The 16,300-nt window shown below is 63.6% G+C and overlaps 3 protein-coding genes and 2 long non-coding RNA genes across 5 annotated transcripts; 4 read left to right on the top strand and 1 right to left on the bottom strand.

The window, feature by feature from the left end:
* Positions 1 to 1,616: 1,616 nt before the first annotated feature.
* BTC (betacellulin) lies at positions 1,617 to 5,581 on the top strand. The gene is made up of 6 exons (XM_041459382.1): positions 1,617 to 1,858; positions 4,348 to 4,443; positions 4,579 to 4,696; positions 4,834 to 4,980; positions 5,277 to 5,384; positions 5,477 to 5,581. Exons 1-5 carry the CDS (start codon positions 1,786 to 1,788, stop codon positions 5,380 to 5,382), a joined length of 540 nt encoding a protein of 179 aa, XP_041315316.1. The 5' UTR covers positions 1,617 to 1,785; the 3' UTR covers positions 5,383 to 5,384; positions 5,477 to 5,581.
* Positions 5,582 to 8,288: 2,707 nt separating this feature from the next.
* Positions 8,289 to 12,897, bottom strand: GC (GC vitamin D binding protein). Its single transcript, XM_041459313.1, has 11 exons — positions 12,766 to 12,897; positions 11,612 to 11,681; positions 11,074 to 11,206; positions 10,773 to 10,987; positions 10,563 to 10,695; positions 10,393 to 10,487; positions 10,030 to 10,159; positions 9,729 to 9,931; positions 9,368 to 9,500; positions 9,184 to 9,281; positions 8,289 to 9,076 (listed from the first exon to the last, which is right to left on the bottom strand). Exons 1-11 carry the CDS (start codon positions 12,821 to 12,823, stop codon positions 8,890 to 8,892), a joined length of 1,455 nt encoding a protein of 484 aa, XP_041315247.1. The 5' UTR covers positions 12,824 to 12,897; the 3' UTR covers positions 8,289 to 8,889.
* Positions 10,028 to 10,709, top strand: LOC121349158. Its single transcript, XR_005954468.1, has 3 exons — positions 10,028 to 10,155; positions 10,328 to 10,455; positions 10,572 to 10,709. It is a non-coding gene; the product is annotated as an uncharacterized LOC121349158 (long non-coding RNA).
* LOC121349157 lies at positions 11,143 to 12,874 on the top strand. The gene is made up of 5 exons (XR_005954467.1): positions 11,143 to 11,232; positions 11,598 to 11,707; positions 11,807 to 11,945; positions 12,411 to 12,474; positions 12,734 to 12,874. It is a non-coding gene; the product is annotated as an uncharacterized LOC121349157 (long non-coding RNA).
* Positions 12,898 to 14,442: 1,545 nt separating the features above from the next.
* DCTN6 (dynactin subunit 6) lies at positions 14,443 to 15,396 on the top strand. The gene is made up of 3 exons (XM_041459317.1): positions 14,443 to 14,805; positions 14,944 to 15,008; positions 15,081 to 15,396. The coding sequence occupies exons 1-3, from the start codon at positions 14,783 to 14,785 to the stop codon at positions 15,236 to 15,238; spliced, it is 246 nt and encodes an 81-aa protein (XP_041315251.1). The 5' UTR covers positions 14,443 to 14,782; the 3' UTR covers positions 15,239 to 15,396.
* The last annotated feature ends 904 nt before the right edge of the window (positions 15,397 to 16,300 follow it).

Raw genomic sequence — 16,300 nt, 5'->3', positions numbered from 1 at the left:
TATCTTTACCCGGGCTTGCATTGTGTGGCATTTTCCCGGGATGGATCCTGGCTCTGGGCCTGGACCAGCAGGGCACAAAATCCAAGTCAGCTGGCATTCCTCGGGCAGTCGGGCGCTACCAGCACCCCCACTCTCCTTGAAACCTTCCCCCTGCTCGGGAGGAGGGAAAATAACGCTGCTGCCGCTGCCGTGGGAACAGCGTGACACCCTCCCTGCTTCCCAGCTCACATCCCTGTTGTTGGTGCTGATGAATGCTCCCAAGGGCAGGAGTTTTTGGGGGGTCGGGACGGGGCTGGGCACGCCGCTGCTCCCCGCGTTTTGGGTGCCAGGGGCCGGGCTGTGGCAGGCCCGGAGCGCCCCGAGGGCCACCAGCCCTGGGCTCCCGCTGCCACCTGCTGGTCACCTCGGCCCGGTCCTCCCGGCCAGGGAGATCCTTTTTTGGGGATAACTTTGGCCAGCGCTTTCGCACTGCCGCTGGAAACCATTGCCTCTGGTGACATCTGCCCTGCGGCTCCAGCTCTTTTAAAATCACCTCTTTAAAATGCTTTTCCCCACCAGTTCTATCCAGATGTGAAGGATGCTGGAGGGAAATTTTTCTTTTAGTGGGCATGAGGATTTTAATTTTTTTTTTTTTTTTTTTTTCCTGCTCCCTGCCTTTGCCCACCCCACCGGCATGAAGCCAGCTCCCCTGTGCCACATCCTGGTGCCAGCTGCCAGTTTTGCTGGCCTTGCCCAGAGCTTTTGCACCATCCCTGTGGTTTGTCACGCTTTGCCTGCTTTTGGGGGGCCACCGGCAGGGAGCCGGGGGGGCCGTGAGCCCAGGGGCCGGCGGTACCGGTGTGCCGGAGCTTGCAGCAGGAATTTTTGGCTGGCCAGGGCTAAGGGAGCTTGCTCACCCCCTGGCCAGCGGCCAAATGGCATGGCTGGGTGGCTGCCAGCACTCGCATTAATAGCTGCCAGCTTGCGGTTTGAGGTCACCCGTTCTTTCCAGTCGTTCATTTCCACCTCCTCTGGCTCCGCGGCCGCTCCCTGCCCGCTCCCCTCCCTGCCGGGAGAGCCCCCCGAGCTCTGCTGGGAGCCGGGACAGCGCCAGCCGTGCCGGAGCATCCCCGCTGAGCAGCCCCGGAGGGGACACCTTCACCCCTGGGGGTCTCTCCAGCTCCTCAGGGTGTCACCCAGAGGACCGGGAATACCCTCCCGGCACCCCCCGAGGGAAAAATCACCCCGCGAGGTGTATTTGGGAAGGCAACAGCCCCTTGCAGGATAATTCGGAGCTGCCGTGCTGCCAGCCAGGGCCCTTGGGAGGGTGTTTTACTCGCTGTGAATAAATTCACCTCGCCACAGCAAGCTGGCCAGGCATAAATGCTCTGGGCAGCGAGGCTGGACTGGGGCGCGCACCCTCTGTCCCTCTGGAGAGGGGATCCCCCGGGAGCCATGCCTGGAAGCCGTGACGGCAGGCTGGGGGATCCCTCTGGCCGCCCACATCCATCCCCAGGGATGCGGGGCCAGGCATGTGTTGGCCGCCTCCCGGCAGGACGAGGCCGGGCGCGGCCGGTGGGACACGCGTGGGTGGGACACCCGGGAGGGGACACCCGGGAGGGGACAGAGGCACCGCCGGGGGATGGCTGCGGCGGGGTGGGAGCCGCGCAGCTGGACGAGGAGGAGGAGGCGCAGGAGGAGGAGGAGGAGGAGGAGGAGGAGGGCGGCGGTGCCGGAGCGGCGGCCCCCGTCCCGCCCCGCCGCAGCTGCCGGGCACCGGGCACCGGGCAGGCGGCGGCGGAGCGCATGGAAGCGGCGGCGGCCCCGGCGCCGGGCGGCGGCCCCGGTACCCTGCTGCTCTGCCTGGCCCTGGCCTCCGGTAAGCACGGGAGTCCCCCTGCCCCGACACCTGCCCGGCCCCGGGATAGCCAGCGGCCGGCGGGGTGTTCCTCCTCCCCGCCCCTGCACGGGGCTCCGCGTCCCTGCACGGTGTCACCGCCGCTGTCCCAGCCCCGTGTCACCCCCTGTCCCGGCTCTGTCCTCTCTCTGGTCCCGCTGTTCTTGTTCCCAGGCTGATGATCCTGCACCTGCCTCCCGGTGCCATCCCGGTGCTCCCCCCGCCCGTCCTGGTGCTCCCCCATCCCATCCCATCCCGCTGCTCCCCGGGTCCCATTCTGCTGCGCCCTTGTGTTCCCCCCCTCTTACCCCCCATCCTGGTGCTGGCCCTGTCCCATGCCAGTGGCTCCCTGTGCCCCCCCGGATAATCCCATCCATCCCAGCCCTTCCTCTGTGCCCAGCCTGGTGTTTGCCCAGCCCTGTCCCTGAGCTCCCCTGTGCCCCCAGGTCCCACCCTGGAACTCCCCACCGCTCCAACCCAGCGCTCCCCTGCCCCTGAATCCCTCGGGGCCAGGGCTGGATCCTGGAGCAGGACCGGGATGCTTTTGCCACCTGTTGGAGGGACACTGCTGATGGGTGCCTGAGGAATGTGGGATGCCGGGGCAGGGGGGCCAGTACCTCTCCAACAAGTGTGTGAGCATTCCCATGTCAGTTCCTAAGTTTTTGGGAAGCAGGCAGCTGCAGACAGGTGTCTGCTGATGGCTGCCAGGAAAAAAACCCTCAGGCTGGAGAGCCGAGACCCTCCCTGGCAGAGATCCCTCCCCCGCACTGGGATTTCGGGGGAGCTTTTCTCTCCGCAGGGAGCAGCTTGGGTTTGGCTCTTTGGCAGGGCTGGTGACAGCACTTGGCAAAACCTGCCAAACCTGTGCTGGCAGGAGGAAACCGAGGGTGGCCGGCCGGTTTTGGGGCCGGTGCGTCCCCTCCGAGCACTGCCACCTCCCGCGTGGTTTGGGCTTTCCTGGGAGAGCGTAGGGGTGTCAGCAGCAGCACAACCCGGTGTTTGGGATACTTCCCTGGGTTATCTCTGGCTGCTCAGCCAAGGCTGCAGCCCCAGATAGTGGAGCCAGAGGAGCAGGGAGGTGAGGGTGTCCGCACCTGCAGCCTCCGGGGCTGGCACCGCCGCCAGGGCGGTCCTGCCGAGGGGCTGCCAGCCCGGAGGGTGCCAGAACTCCGCATCTGCTCGCAATAAGGGCGGGGAGCTCAGCTTGGTGGGGATCTTTCCATGTCGAGCTGTGAACTCGGTCACCGCCGGTGAAGTCAGCCTCCCTCCCTGCGTGTCCCGCCTGTGCCCGCAGCTGGATGCCGGCGTGCAGCCGCCCCGTGGCTCATCCCTGGCAGCTCCCACCCTGCGGGCGGGGCGGTGGGCTCGCTTCCCTCCCCGCCGGGCTCTCCTGGCCGCTGTCGCTCCTCAGCTCCGAGGAGGTGGCTATATATAGCCAGGAGGGACGTGTGCGCTGGGAATGTCCCCGCTGCGGGACGCGGGGGACCCGGAGGCTCGGCCGGGCAGCTCCCAGCGCTGTTTCCAAGGTGCCGGAGGAGGAAACAGCGAGCGGGAGGCCTGGCTGGCAGGCAGTGTTTGGCCGCTCAAGCTCTCCGCTCCCTGCCAAGCCTCCGAGTGTCCCCACGCGGGAGCCACCCGGCCGCTGCCCCGTCAGGCAGGACCTGTCCCCGCTGCCGGGAGCCGCCCGGGCGGGTGAATCCCCGGGGAGCGGCGGGCGGGAGCGGGGCCGTGCTGAGTCAGGCTGGTATGCCAGCGATCCGGTTACCGCCGCTCCGGGGAGCCGCCTGCCGCGCTCCCCCCGGGGCACCGGCACGGAGTGCTGGCCCCTCTGCCCGTGCCCGGGCTGTGCGGGGCTCCGGGGACAACTTGCGGTGCCTAAAGAGGCGCCGAGGGAGCTGCAGAGGGACTTGTGGCAAGGGCACGGAGCGACGGGACAAAGGGGAAGGGCTCCGCGCTGACAAAGGGCAGGTTTAGATTAGATACCGGGAAGGAATTCTTCCCTGGGAGGGTGCGGAGGCTCTGGCACGGGAAGCTGTGGCTGCCCCATCCCTGGAAGTGTCCAAGGCCGGGTTGGACAGGGCTTGGAACAGCCTGGGACAGTGGGAGGTGTCCCTGCCCGTGGCAGCAGGGCTGGATGAGCTTCACCGTCCCGTCCAGCCCGAAGCCATCAGTGATTCCACCAGTCCGGATCTCTCTGGGGATCCCTCCCTGCATCCTCCGCGGGCACAGCAGCAGCTGCCCGGGCTGTGTGGTCCCAGCCCCACCAGGCTGGCTCCCAGAGCTCCGTGCCGGGGCGTTGCTGGGCGGAGGCAGCAGGCGGGGCCGGCTTTCCCTTCTCCCGGCCCTGGGGAAAAGCTGATGCTGCCAGCTTTTGCAGGGGGGCCGCAGCTGCACAGCCCGCTGCCAGCACCCCCGCTGTGGCTTTGGGGGGCTCTGGGGCTCCCCCCTGAGCTGCCTGCCCTTCCTTCCAGGCTTGGCACTCTTCAGCTGCGTGGGCGCCGACACCAACATCACAGCGGGCCACGGCCCCGAGGGGCTTGGCTGCGGCACGGCACGGCCATGCACAGGTAAGGGGGGCTGCCAGGGGGCTGGGGGCAGCCGGGGGCCGTGGAAAGGAGCGGGGCAGCGGCTCGGGGGTGCTGCTGCCTCCGGGCAGAGCTGTCACCCCTGTGGGGCTGTCCCCCGTGCGTGTCGCCCCGCAGGGAATGGCACGCAGCTGCGGCGGCAGAGCCACTTCTCCCGCTGCCCCGAGGAGTACCAGCACTACTGCGTCAAGGGCAGGTGCCGCTTCCTCGTGGCCGAGCAGGCTCCGGCGTGTGTGTAAGTCACCCGACGTGGGGACACGGCGACAAGGCGCCTGCCGTGCCCGTCCCCGCCGGCAGGGCAGAGTGAGGGGGGCCACGGGCAGCGTGGCGGGTTTCGGGACCGCTCCGTGCCTCCCCTGTGCCGCGGGGCAGGTGCGAGCGGGGCTACACCGGGGCTCGCTGCGAGAGGGTGGATCTGTTCTACCTGCGAGGGGACCAGGGCCAGATCGTCATCATCTCCCTGATCGTCGCCATCGCCGCCCTCATCATCCTCGTCGTCGGCATCTGCCTCTGCAGCCAGTACGTGGGGGAAAGGACCGGGAAGGGAAAGGGAAAGGGAAGAGGGGGAAATCCTGTCCGGCTCCCCTGGCTCCAGGCAGGTGGAGTTGGGGCTGCCCCAGGCTGGTGGGACATGTTCCTGCAGGTGTTGGGAAGTGCCTGGGATATTCATTTGGGGCTGGAAAGCAGGTGTGATCTCCTTCTGGGGATCTTCTGCAGGGTAAAAGCCGAGGGAGAGGGAGGAGCATCACTGCTATGTCCCCTTCTTCCTCTTTTTTGTTTGTTTGTTTGTTTATGATTTTTTCCCCCCCGTCAAGCCACTGTCGGAGGCAGCGTAGGAAGAGGAAGGCAGAAGAGATGGAAACGCTAAACAAGGATGGACCTTCCAGAAGTGAAGACGTGCGGGAAACGGGCATCGCGTGAAGGTGCGGGGCGGCGGGGGCGCGACCGAGCCGGTGCCACCGGAGCCCCGCCTTGGGCTGGGTGCCGAGGCCGACGGGTTCCGCTCTCTCCGCAGGAGCTCCCGGTACCTGCGGGCGGGTCCCGGACAGCAGCAGCTGCTGGCTCCACGGGCGAGGGCTAAAGCGTGCGGCGGCTTCAATAAAGGGGTGACGGAAAGGTGTCCCCGTGTCGCCGCTGTCCTTGGGGCGCGGGGGCTGCGCTGCCGCAGCGCGGCCGCCAGACGGCGACACTGCGCTGGTGCGGGCGGCCCGCCTGCCATACCCGCGCTGGCCACGCGAGGGCGCCACGACCGCGCCGCCTCCCGCTCCCGGTCCCCGTCCCGCTCCAGGTCCCGGTCCAAGGGGCTCTGCCGGGCTCCGGTCCCGTTCCGGGCGGCCTGAGGGCTCTGCTGGAGCTGCTCCCATTGCCGCCGCGCCTCCCCGCAGGGACCGAGCCCAGCTCAGCGCCCTCCCGCTTCTCAACACCCGGCGGGAGAGGGGCGGGACGGGGTGAGGGAAACCGGGCAAAACGGGTGGAAAACAAGGAGAAGCGGGGCAGAAGTGGGTGAGGCGGGGCTGTTGGCTCCTGTCGCCCCGCGCTGCTGGCTCCGGTGCCCGGAGCTGCGGTCCGGACCGTGCCACCCGGCACGGGGATGGTTCGTTCCCTCCCCTCAGTGCGGGACCCGCCGGTGTCCCCGTGTCCCTGGCAGTGGGTTTAGGCGCTGACCCTCTGCGGGGACAGCATCAGTACCCCGCGATAGGGCCGGGTGTCCCCGGTGTCACCCACGCCGTCCCGCGGGAGGCGGGGACGCGGTGGAGCCGCGGCGCTCCCAAATCCCGGCACGGCACCGGCTCCCGCTCCAACCGGGGCACGGTGACCGGCCCCGGGGGCTCTGCAGCCCGCGACCCCCCGAGACTGCCAGCGGTTGCGGCTGGAGTTTCCCGGGAGAGCCGGTGATCCTCCCGCCCCCGGGCTCGGTTCTCCCGGCACGGCACGGCACGGCACGGGTTCCTCTGCCCGAGCAGGACAGACGGTCCAGCCTGGCTCGGCTCGGCTCGGCCACAGACGGGATCCGCTGCAGCCGGTGAGCGCGCCAGCCGCTGCTGGGCAAACTGGTTCGCGCCGGGGTCCAGCCCTTTGCTCCTGGCCGGGCTCATCCCAGGGGATGCCGGGGAGCTGGAGCTGGCAGGAACCGGGCTCGGCGCGGCTCTGGGGCTGGGTACAGCCCTGCCCTGACTGAAAACCTTCTTTTCCAGCTCCAGCCGTGCCAATGGGAGAGCAGAAGCCGCCCCAGGGATCGGCTCCTGCAGCCCCGCCCGTGATTCCAGCTGGATTCCAGGATGATGCCCGCCCCGGCGGTGCCCGTCCCTCGGGAGGTGTTGGTGCCCAGGCGATGCCAGGTGCCTGTGGAAGGCTCATCCCCGTGCCCAGGCAAGGAGCACGGCCCTGAGGTGCCAAGGGACATTTTTTTTTTTTTTTGGGCACCTAATTCAGCAAGGGGAGGGGGATTCCCGATTCCACGCAGCTGCTGGAAGCCCTGGTGGGAGCTGAGCAGCACCTGTGAGCTGATCCCCCCTCTATAAAAGGCTGATTTTATCCCCAGGCTTCACTGGGGAGTGAAGCCAAGAGGAAAAATGCTTGCTGCTCCTTTGGGAATGAGCTGTGCGTAGCCTGGGAGACAAATAAAATGATAAAGGAGGTATGAGACTTTTTCCTGCCTGTTTTTTGGGTGGTTGGAGTCGGTGGCTGGGATGCTGCAGGCCCAAAAGGGCTGGGAAGAGCAGGCACTGGGGAGTCAGCAGCCCTGCAGGTCTCAGGAGTGGATAAAACACTTTAATGTTTTTTATAATTCTTCATGGAGCCCTGGCCAGGTGAATGCTGGAGCTGATTTTATTCACTGCTGGGTTTTCAGGGCTTTAAGTAATCCCCACTGGGCTTTTCCCATGGCAGCCCTACATTCCCTGGGTGTAAGGAAATTATTCCTCCCTGGATGCCTGCACAGCCACAGAATTCCTGCTTTAAGCTGATGGGTTCCTGGGCAGTGGACACCAAGGTTGGGGATTAAAAAAAACTAAACAAGTCAGGAACTTTGCTGCTTCCTGTACGTTTTTGGGAATGGGTTAGAGAGGGATGAAAAGGCAGGAGGTGAATCCTCCCTGTGTGTGTCACGGGGCTGAGGGCAGCAGGAATGAGAGCTGGAAAAGAAAATTACTATAAAAAAAAAAATTAAAATCCCAGGTAAAACAGAGAGTGGGAAAGACAACTGGTTTGTGGCAAGGAGTGGATGGAATCCCTGGGGAGGTGATGCTGGCAGGAGCAGCCCAAACTTTCCAAGGAAATGTGGTGGTTTCAGTAGGAGGATTACGATTTGTGTTGCTTTGAACAGCAGTTGGGTATTTTTGGGTAGTTTTACCCCCGTAAGCAGCGATGGTGTCACCTGGCAGAGATGGCTTTGGCTGGCTTAATGGCATTTCTCCAGTTTTCCTTGGAATTCCAGGTCACTGGGATGGTTAGCCCTTACCCTGTGCTCTCAGAGCGTGAAGGATGCAAACCTGAGCACAGCGTTGAGATGTGGGTCACTCACCCCGACAGAACAAGGTGAAACCCAACTTATTGATTGGAAATAAGTTAGAAATAATTGGAAATCAATGTTTTGGAAAATAGGTGCCAAAGGCAGGCTGTGACAGGAGGATCCATGCCTTGGCACCAGCACGTCCAGTCCCAGGTCAGTGGGGTCCTTGGGGCAAAAAATGAAGACCAAAACCAAGCCAAAACCAGTTTCCCTTTTCTGTCCAGGACAGGGATGGTGCCAGCCCAATCCACTTTGTTTCTCACACTCCAGGGGAGCTCGGCAGCCATCCAGGGACTGCCAGTGCTCCCAGAGAAGGGAGAGCTGCCTTGAACATGGAGTTCTTCTTGGCTTTGGCTCTGCTGTATCGCCCTGGCTCATCTCTGCACATCCAGGTGTCCTCGGGCGCTTCCCTTGCCATGTTTGTTGCACACAAAGCTCCCAAAATCTGGGCTCCGGGGATTTTCCTGCTGCTTCCTGGGCTGGCTTTGCCATCCTCCTGCATCCCAACCCGGGCCTGCAGCACCCCCAGAGCTCTGGGCAGGCGGGGAGCTGGGGGTGCCAGGGTGCCCCTCTCAGGCAGCTGAATACCCCAACACCCACGGGCTGCTCTCCCTGGGGGCATTTGAGGAGTCTTTTCCCTGCTTTCGCTTAGTTTTTAGAGCTTTATCTCCCAGGGTCAGGGCTGGGATCCCTTCCTGCCCGCGGAGGAGAAGCTGTGCTCCTCTCCCACCCTCCGCGCCGCCCCGAGGGTGCACAAAGCCTTCCCGCAGGGCACATTCCTTGTCTTTATTTCGGCTGCAGGAATACAAGGCGCGGGGCTCGGCGACACCTCCCGCCTGCCGGGTCTCCTCCAGCCCCTTCCCGTGTCCCCCAGGGCTCTCCCCTCCATCCGTGCACCATCCTTGGACAAGGAGCCGCTATCCCAGCAGGCAGGAGCCCTTCTGGCACAGCTCCCCCAGCTCCGAGCTCACCTTGGAAGCGCAGAGCAGCGGCGGAGCGGCCGGCAGGCAGCAGGTGGAGGCGAAGGATGCTCGCTGCTCCAGGAGATGCTCCAGCTGCTCCGGGCCGGGCCGGGGCTCGACCTGTGCCAGGCTGTCCCGCAGCCTGCGGCGTGGGGAGCGCGGTCACACGGGGGACGGGGTGGGGGAAACGCGGTTTTGCGTCCTCGGCGTCGCCGGGTGGGTTTTTGTGGGGAGGAAGGGAAAGCTCACCTCTTCTTGAAGTCAAGGAAAGGCAGCTGGTTGTGCTGCCCGCAGAGCTGGTTGGCCTTTTGCAGGAAGGGGAAGAGCTCTGCGTCTATCCGCCGGCGCTGGGGGCAGAGGGGGAGTCACCGGGCTGGGATTTGGGCGGCACTGGGATGAGGGGGAGCGGGATGAGCCCCCAGAGCCCCCTCACCTTGCTGTCCCAGCAGGCGGAGGGGTCCTTGGAGGAGCAGCATTCCCCGCGGAGCTTCCCGGAGGAGTCGTAGAGCTTGGCGAGGACGGCGTCGGGGAGGTTGGGGTGCCTGCGGGCCAGCTCAAACAGGAACCTGGAGCGGGAAACGAGGAAACGGGAGCTCCCCTGAGTTTTCCCTGGCGTCTTTGTGCCGCCCCTGCTGGCACAAATTCCCCTGAGGGAACTGGGGATGCTCCCCTGGTTATCCCCATAAAAAGCTAAGCGTGTAACAGGGTCAGGAAGTGGTCGGACTCGATAATTTTAGGGATCTTTTCCCACCAGAATGGCTCTATTCCATGACTGCCCCCTGGCTGCCGCTCACCTGGTGGCATGGAGAGCCCCGTCCTTGGCACACAGCTCCTTGTTGGTGGGCTCGGGCGGCTCCGGCAGCTCGGGAGCCGGCGCTGGGAGCATGGCCAGGATGCAGAAATGGTTTTCCATCAGGTTCTTCCCCTTGCAGCAGCCAGCAAAGCGCGCGTCGCGGGCCGCCAGCGCCGTGCAGACTTTGGCCGTGTGCTCCAGGAGCTGCAGAGAGGGAGCAGGGCCTGGGCAGGTGCCCTCGGCTCCCTGAGCTCCTGCTGGCAGCCGGGAGCCGCTCCGGGCTGGGCTCCAGCCCTCCCTACCTTCTTCTGCATGCAGTCCTCGGCCAGGGAGTCGCAGCACCGGGAGGACACCTCGGCAGCGTCCTCGGCCAGGGGCAGAAGGTCCTCGAAGGGAGCAGTGGGAACCTTCTGGGCCAGCGAGGCCAGGTAGCTGGGGAGCACAGGGTGCGTGGGGCTGGGAGCTGGGAACATCCAGCAGCTTCCCAGGAAACAACTCCGAGCCGGGGGGAGGGAGGGGATGGGGAGGGCAGGGCTGGCTCTGCTCCTGTGCTGTGCACCAGAATCAAAGCTTGTGTTCCTGAATGCTGCCTGCCAACAGGGTCTGCAGCAGGAGAGAGGAGCCCTGCCCCCGTGCCAGGATGGAGAGGCCATTTCCCGCCGTACCTGAAGCTGACTTTGTCCTTGCCGTAGGCCGAGAAGCGGGAGCAAATCCGGTTTGACGTCAGGGTGAGTAGGGAGAGGGTTTTCCTCTCCAGTTTCTGCCGCAAAAAGAGAATGGGAATGAGCACCGTGAGGAGCAGGGGAGCGAGCACGGGCACTCCAGAGGGTCTCACCTCCTTCAGGAAGCAGGCAGCGGGCGCAGGGGAGATGCAGCAGGTGGAGACCATGGAGAGGAAGGAGGTGGTGGAGGCCAGGAGCACGGGCAGGGGAGCCTGGCTGTAGCTGCTGGAGTACTCATAGAGAAACCTGCGGCACAGACGGGATAGGAACACCCAGCGCCTCGGCGCCGGGCCGTCCCGAGCGCTCTCCCCGCGCCGGCTCACCTGTCGGCGAATTCCCGGGGGTCCGTGCGGAAGGAGAGGCAGAGCTCCCGGTCGGAGGGCTGCAGGTAGCGGGGCAGCCCCGGCGGGGCCGGGTGCCGCAGCGCGGCCAGGCACAGCTTGCGCTCCAGCCCCTGCTGCGCGCAGCACTCCGCCGCGCCGGGATGCGCCGGGAAGGGCGAGCCCGCGCTGCAGGATTTCTCCGACAGCGCCGTGGACTGCAGGAGGGACGGCGGGTTACGGCCCTGCCTTCCCTTTACCCGCTAGTTTTTGGGGTCTGTTACCAATTTTTGGGCAGGCTCACCCCGTTGTCGTAGCAGGAGGGGTCAGCGCCGTCGGCGCAGCACGTCTCGGCCAGGGAGACGATTTCCCGCACGAGGCTGCTGATCTCCTCGAAGGTGCCGTTGGAATATTTGCGGCTGTTGGCAACGATGGTCCTGGGAGCAGGGACAGGGAGAGCCAGGTGAGCTTTTATCTTCCATCAGGAATCAGAAAAAAAATAAACGTTTGTTCTGCCCAAATGGGTTTAGCAGTGCCGGCTGTGGTGCAGAGAGAAATTACAGTGTATTCCCTGGAAAACAGCCAGGAAGGAACTGGAAGAGCTTCCAGGCTAGAGGCTGCCACTTACAGGGGACTGTGTGTCAGCTCTGTGAGGATCCTTAATCAATTAGGTACTTAATTGGCTCTGAGGAATTCAACAAGGAATCCAATTTTTCTCCTGCTAAAAGCAATCAGAGCCCAGGGGTTGAATTGCATCTCCCCTTTCTGATGGATTGAATCCATCCGCCCTTTCCCAAGGTTTTTATTTGCTGTTGTCTGCTCTTGCAGCAGGAGGTACCTACATGGTTCTGAAGTTCTCCTTTCCCAGGATCTTGTACTCCTGGCAGACTTTCTCCCGGACATAAGCTTTCCCTGAAAGTGCAGGAGAAGGAGGAATTGTGAGTAGGGAACAAGGAACGCTCTGCCACCACAGGGCACGCTGCTTAATTCACTTGGGCTTTGTTCATTTTTTTCACTCCATTGCTTCTTTTTCCAAGGAGGATTTGGTGGTCCCTGGGGAGATGTTGGCACAGCCGGTCTGGGAGAAGCATCCCTGCTATCCAGGCTGCTGCTCCAGCCCCGCAGCCAGGGAAAGGAGCAGGGAGAAAACCCTCCCTGGAGCTGGGAGAGCTACAGGTAAATCACAGGACGTTTTTGGAGTATGGAATATGTGGGGTTGGGTTTTATGGAAACCAAAAGGGCTCTGGGAGCTCTGGGGCCAGGTCCATGGAGCAGCCAGCAGTGAAAACATTCCCAGCAGCTCTGCCATCCCTGGAAAAGCGCGATCGATTCGTGTCGCAGACCGTGTGGGGCCAGACTTTGGCACCAGCAGGGCAAACACTGATCCCGGCGTTCCCTGGGATTGCAGCGTGGGGCAGGGTCACCTCCCCAAAGCCCAGGGTCAGGACTCTGAGGGTCACATCGCTCCGCTGGGAATGGAGGAGCAGGGTCAAGGCAGGGGGTTCCCAGAAAAGGGGAAGCCATGGAGCAGGCGGGTTTCTTTCCCGGCAGGAATGTCAGCTCCCGGTCCCAACTTGTGGCATTTCTGTTTGCTTGTACAAAGCCAGGTGGGAGAGGTGAGTTTGAGGTGTTTTTTGGCAGGTGGGGATTCCCTGTGGAGCTGAGGAAGCAGCTAAGGGCGGCAGAGCATTGTTCCCACCAGGGGGTGAGTTTTTCGGGAATGGTGCTTGCCAGGGGGTCAGGAAATCCCATTTTAGTCTAGAAAGAGATGGAGCCCATCCCTGTGGCTCTGTCCTCTCCCCCTCCCACCTCCTCCAGCATCACCCCAAAGTGGCATCCTGCATCCCAAACCCTCCTCCCACCCCTTCCCTTCCCTCCCTGGTCCTGCCCAGCGGTTTGCCTGCAGGCTGGGAGAGGGGAGGCCATGGAAAACCGCAGGAACTGCCCCGTGCCTCTCATCCCAGGGCCAGCAAAGCCCCAGGATCATCTCCCTTACCTCGGTGTAACGCCTGTGCAGCGGCCAGGAGCGGCAGCAGCGCCAGAGCCACCCTCATGATGGAGCTGGCTCTCCTCCTCCTGCCGGGAATCCCATCCCCGAGTTTTTATGGAGGCAGGGTCAGCAGCCGGGAGAATGATTAACCCCAGAGGGCAAGCATCCTTGGCCTGCCAGCTGCCAGCCCCTCAGGGATCCAGCCGGTTTAAATCATTAACTTGGAAAAACAGGGATGGGTGGCCGTGAAACCTCGGGATCTGTGAAGGATGCTGGGAGCAACACGAACGGCAGGAGGAGGAAAAGCTCTCCGTGCACCCCCTGAGTGGAAAGCCCTGTGTGTCTGATCCTGACAAAGGGGACACGCTTTTTTTTTGGGATGTCAGCACACCAAAGCCGCTGGTGCTGCTGGGAAAAGCCGGCTGTTATCCTTGGAAGCTCAGCTCCAGGCTGCACCTCAGGTTTCATTCCTGCCACTGCCGGGATGGGGTCTCTGCTTCGCAGCCCCATCCCGGATTTCTGCTGGGAGTGTTGTGGGGTCTCCCTACAGTGCAGCTTTCCCTTTGTCCCTAGAAAAATGACAATTCAACATCTTATCATGTTCTAGGGTCCAAGGAGAAGATCCAGCTGAAGTGATCCTCGCTGTCCTGGGGAACTGATGAGAGGGAAGCACACAGGGAGGGATGGAAATCCAGTTCTGCCGTGAGACCCCTGGCTCCCAAATCCGCCCAGCTTCCCATTCAGCCTTGGGACCAGATGTTCCCTCTCGGACCTCACTCCCTGGGACGCAGACAGAGCTGGTTTTTATGGAAGATCCCAGCTTTTTCTCCCAGGGCTCTGCACTGCAGCTTGGGAACAAATCCTGCCGAGGCAGGAGATAACCAGTCCTGCTCTGGATGGCTGATGTGTGAGAGCTGAAAATAAATAATTGGGGACTCAGGGAATGGCCTGGATGAGCTCTTCCTGCCAAGTTTTCATGCCACGGCCGGGGGGGAGTTGGGGGGAACCCCCCAGGCCGGGCCGCCCCGAGCACACGGTGCCGGTCGGAGCCCTCGGCTCCGCGTCTGCACCGGGCAAACACCGCCGCTGTCCCGGCCCGGCTCCCGCCGCCGGCAGCAGCGGCAGCGTCACACCGGGCCCGGAGCGGCTCCTCCCGCCCGATACCGGTCCCGATCGGGTACCGATACCGATCTCGGTACCGATACCGATCCTGTACCGATACCGATCCGGGCCCAGTACCAATCCGGGCCAGATGCCGATCCCGTGCCCGATGCCGCCTCCATCCTCCCGCGATCCCCCGGCAGCGCTCGGTCCCCGCACCCCCGGCCCCGGTCCCGGCCCCGCCGCAGCGCTCCGGGCTCCGAGCGCTCCCCGCGGGAGCAGCCCCGGGGCCGGGCGCCGGTGCCGAGCGAGGCTCCCGGGACAGCGGCCACCGCCCCCCGGCAGCCTGGGGTCCGCCCCGAGCCCCAAAACTCAGGATTTGGGCTCTCTGCCCAAAGCCCTGGATGAGCTTCCATTCGCACCCCCAGACAGGGCTGGAGTCTGTTTCACAGCCCTGAGGCTGCCCGCGTGGGGCTCACTCCAAGTGGCCTTGGACCCCCTCCAAAAAACACGGAACTTTGTCTCCATTTCTGAGGAGTAAAAAAAAAAACAACCAAAAAAACCAAGCCTGATTTATTTATTTCAGTTCCCTAAACATTCCCAGTATCCCAACGCGGGCCGAAAGCCCCTGGTGCCCCCAAACACGGGGCTCGCTGTGTGTTTCTCAAGCACGAACACGCAGGGCGCTGTGTGAACCCCCAAACACGGGGCTCGGCCTCTCCTTGCAGCTGCCCGGCTCTTCCTCACCTCAGGCGGGTGGAGCCGGCCCGGGGCCTTCCCGGGGATCCCGGTGATCCCGGTGTACCGGGGCAGCGGCGGCGGCCGCGCGGTGGCGCTGCGGGGCTGGCCCCGCCCCCGTTGCGCTGGCCACGCCCACCACGGCCACTGGCCCCGCCCCGCGCAGGCGCGGCGGGCCGCGGCCATGGCGGAGAAGGCGCAGAAGAGGTGAGTCCCCTCCCGCCCCGATCCCTCCCGGTTCCCCCCCGATCCCTCCCGCGACCGCCCCGGGACGCGGTGTCCCCTCCCCCCGTCTCGGCCCAGTCCGTGGGCGGACCGCCGTGACCGCCCCGTCGCTCCCCGCAGCGTGAAGATCGCGCCGGGCGCCGTGGTGTGCGTGGAGAGCGAGATCCGCGGGGACGTGACCATCGGTAAGGGCCTGTCCCGCCCCCGCCGGCCCCTGCTCCCGGCGGGCCCGGGGTGACACCGGGCTGTCCCCGCAGGGCCCAGGACCGTGATCCATCCCAAGGCCCGCATCATCGCCGAGGCGGGGCCCATCGTCATCGGAGAGGGGAACCTGATCGAGGAGCAGGCGCTCATCATCAACGGGTCCGTGCGGCTCCCGGGGGGGCTTAAAAACCACGGGGAGGTAGAGATTTAAAAAAAAAAAAATCACCAGACTTCGTGCTTTTGTGTGCACGTGTGGCACTGTGGCTTGGGGGGAAGCCGCAGCATCAGAGAATTATTAAATATTAAGTGTTTGAAGGGATATCTTCCACTGTCCCAGGTTGCTCCAAAGCCTGTCCAACCTGGCCTTTCGCGACAGCAGAGGGCGGTGTGACCCCGCGCTCCTCGGGGGTCCCGGATCCAGCCGGGGTGGGAAAGGCTCCAGCGACCCTCTGCCCCTTCCCCCGAAGGCTGCTCCTGCTCGGGTTCCTTCCCGAAGGACCCAGAGCGGAGCTGAACCTTGTGCGCTCGTTCCACTGGAGCCTCGGGACTCACCACGCTTCCCAGAAGAGTCCCCAGTTGTTCACAGCTTCCCCTTCTATCCCTGTGCGACACAGTCCAGCGTTGTGTCCCAGCACAGATGGACATCGATGCAGCAGGAATTCCTGTAGGAAAAAGGGAGAGGGGGGAGAGGATCAGCAACTACCACAGAGGAACCCCAGTTTTGGTGAGACAGGACATGGGGCTTTGGGTTGGGACTGGGGGTTTCAAGACAAGGAAGCAGTGCAATATCTGCTGGAGCAAACTGGATTTTCTCCCCAAGTTCAGCTTCATGGCTACAAAAAATCCAAACCTCCCCTTTTTCCGGTTTGTGATTCCAACCTGGCTTCCAGCGCTGCTGGGGAGCTGCAGCTCTTCCCCAAAGCTGAGTCCAAATAAGGGTTGTGAGTATCGTCCCGCCAGAGCTTTTTGTGCAGATGCCTGTGGAGGGGAAAAACAGAGAGATAAAACACATCTCTAAATTCTCCCCTTGCTGAAAATCTTCCCCAAGAGCCAGAGGCTCCAGCAGATTTGGATGACTACATCAGTCCCTGTGCTCTGGGGTCAGATGCCCTTGTAGCCAGACACTTCCCACTCCCCCAAATCCATCTGGTGCAGCTCATTTCCTCCTCCCTGCCGGCCCGAGAGCTTCTGCCCTGCGAATCGCTGCTGCAAACCTGTGGGTGGCCGGGCTGTGTCCCCTGGGCAGCCGCAGGACAGGTGGGCAGCTGTCCCC

This window comes from Pyrgilauda ruficollis, unplaced genomic scaffold (genome assembly GCF_017590135.1).
Source record: "Pyrgilauda ruficollis isolate IOZ18807 unplaced genomic scaffold, ASM1759013v1 scaffold134, whole genome shotgun sequence".
Taxonomy (NCBI): Eukaryota; Metazoa; Chordata; class Aves; order Passeriformes; family Passeridae; genus Pyrgilauda; species Pyrgilauda ruficollis.
Note: the sequence above shows the minus strand (reverse complement) of the source record. Positions and strands in the feature narration are given on the sequence as shown.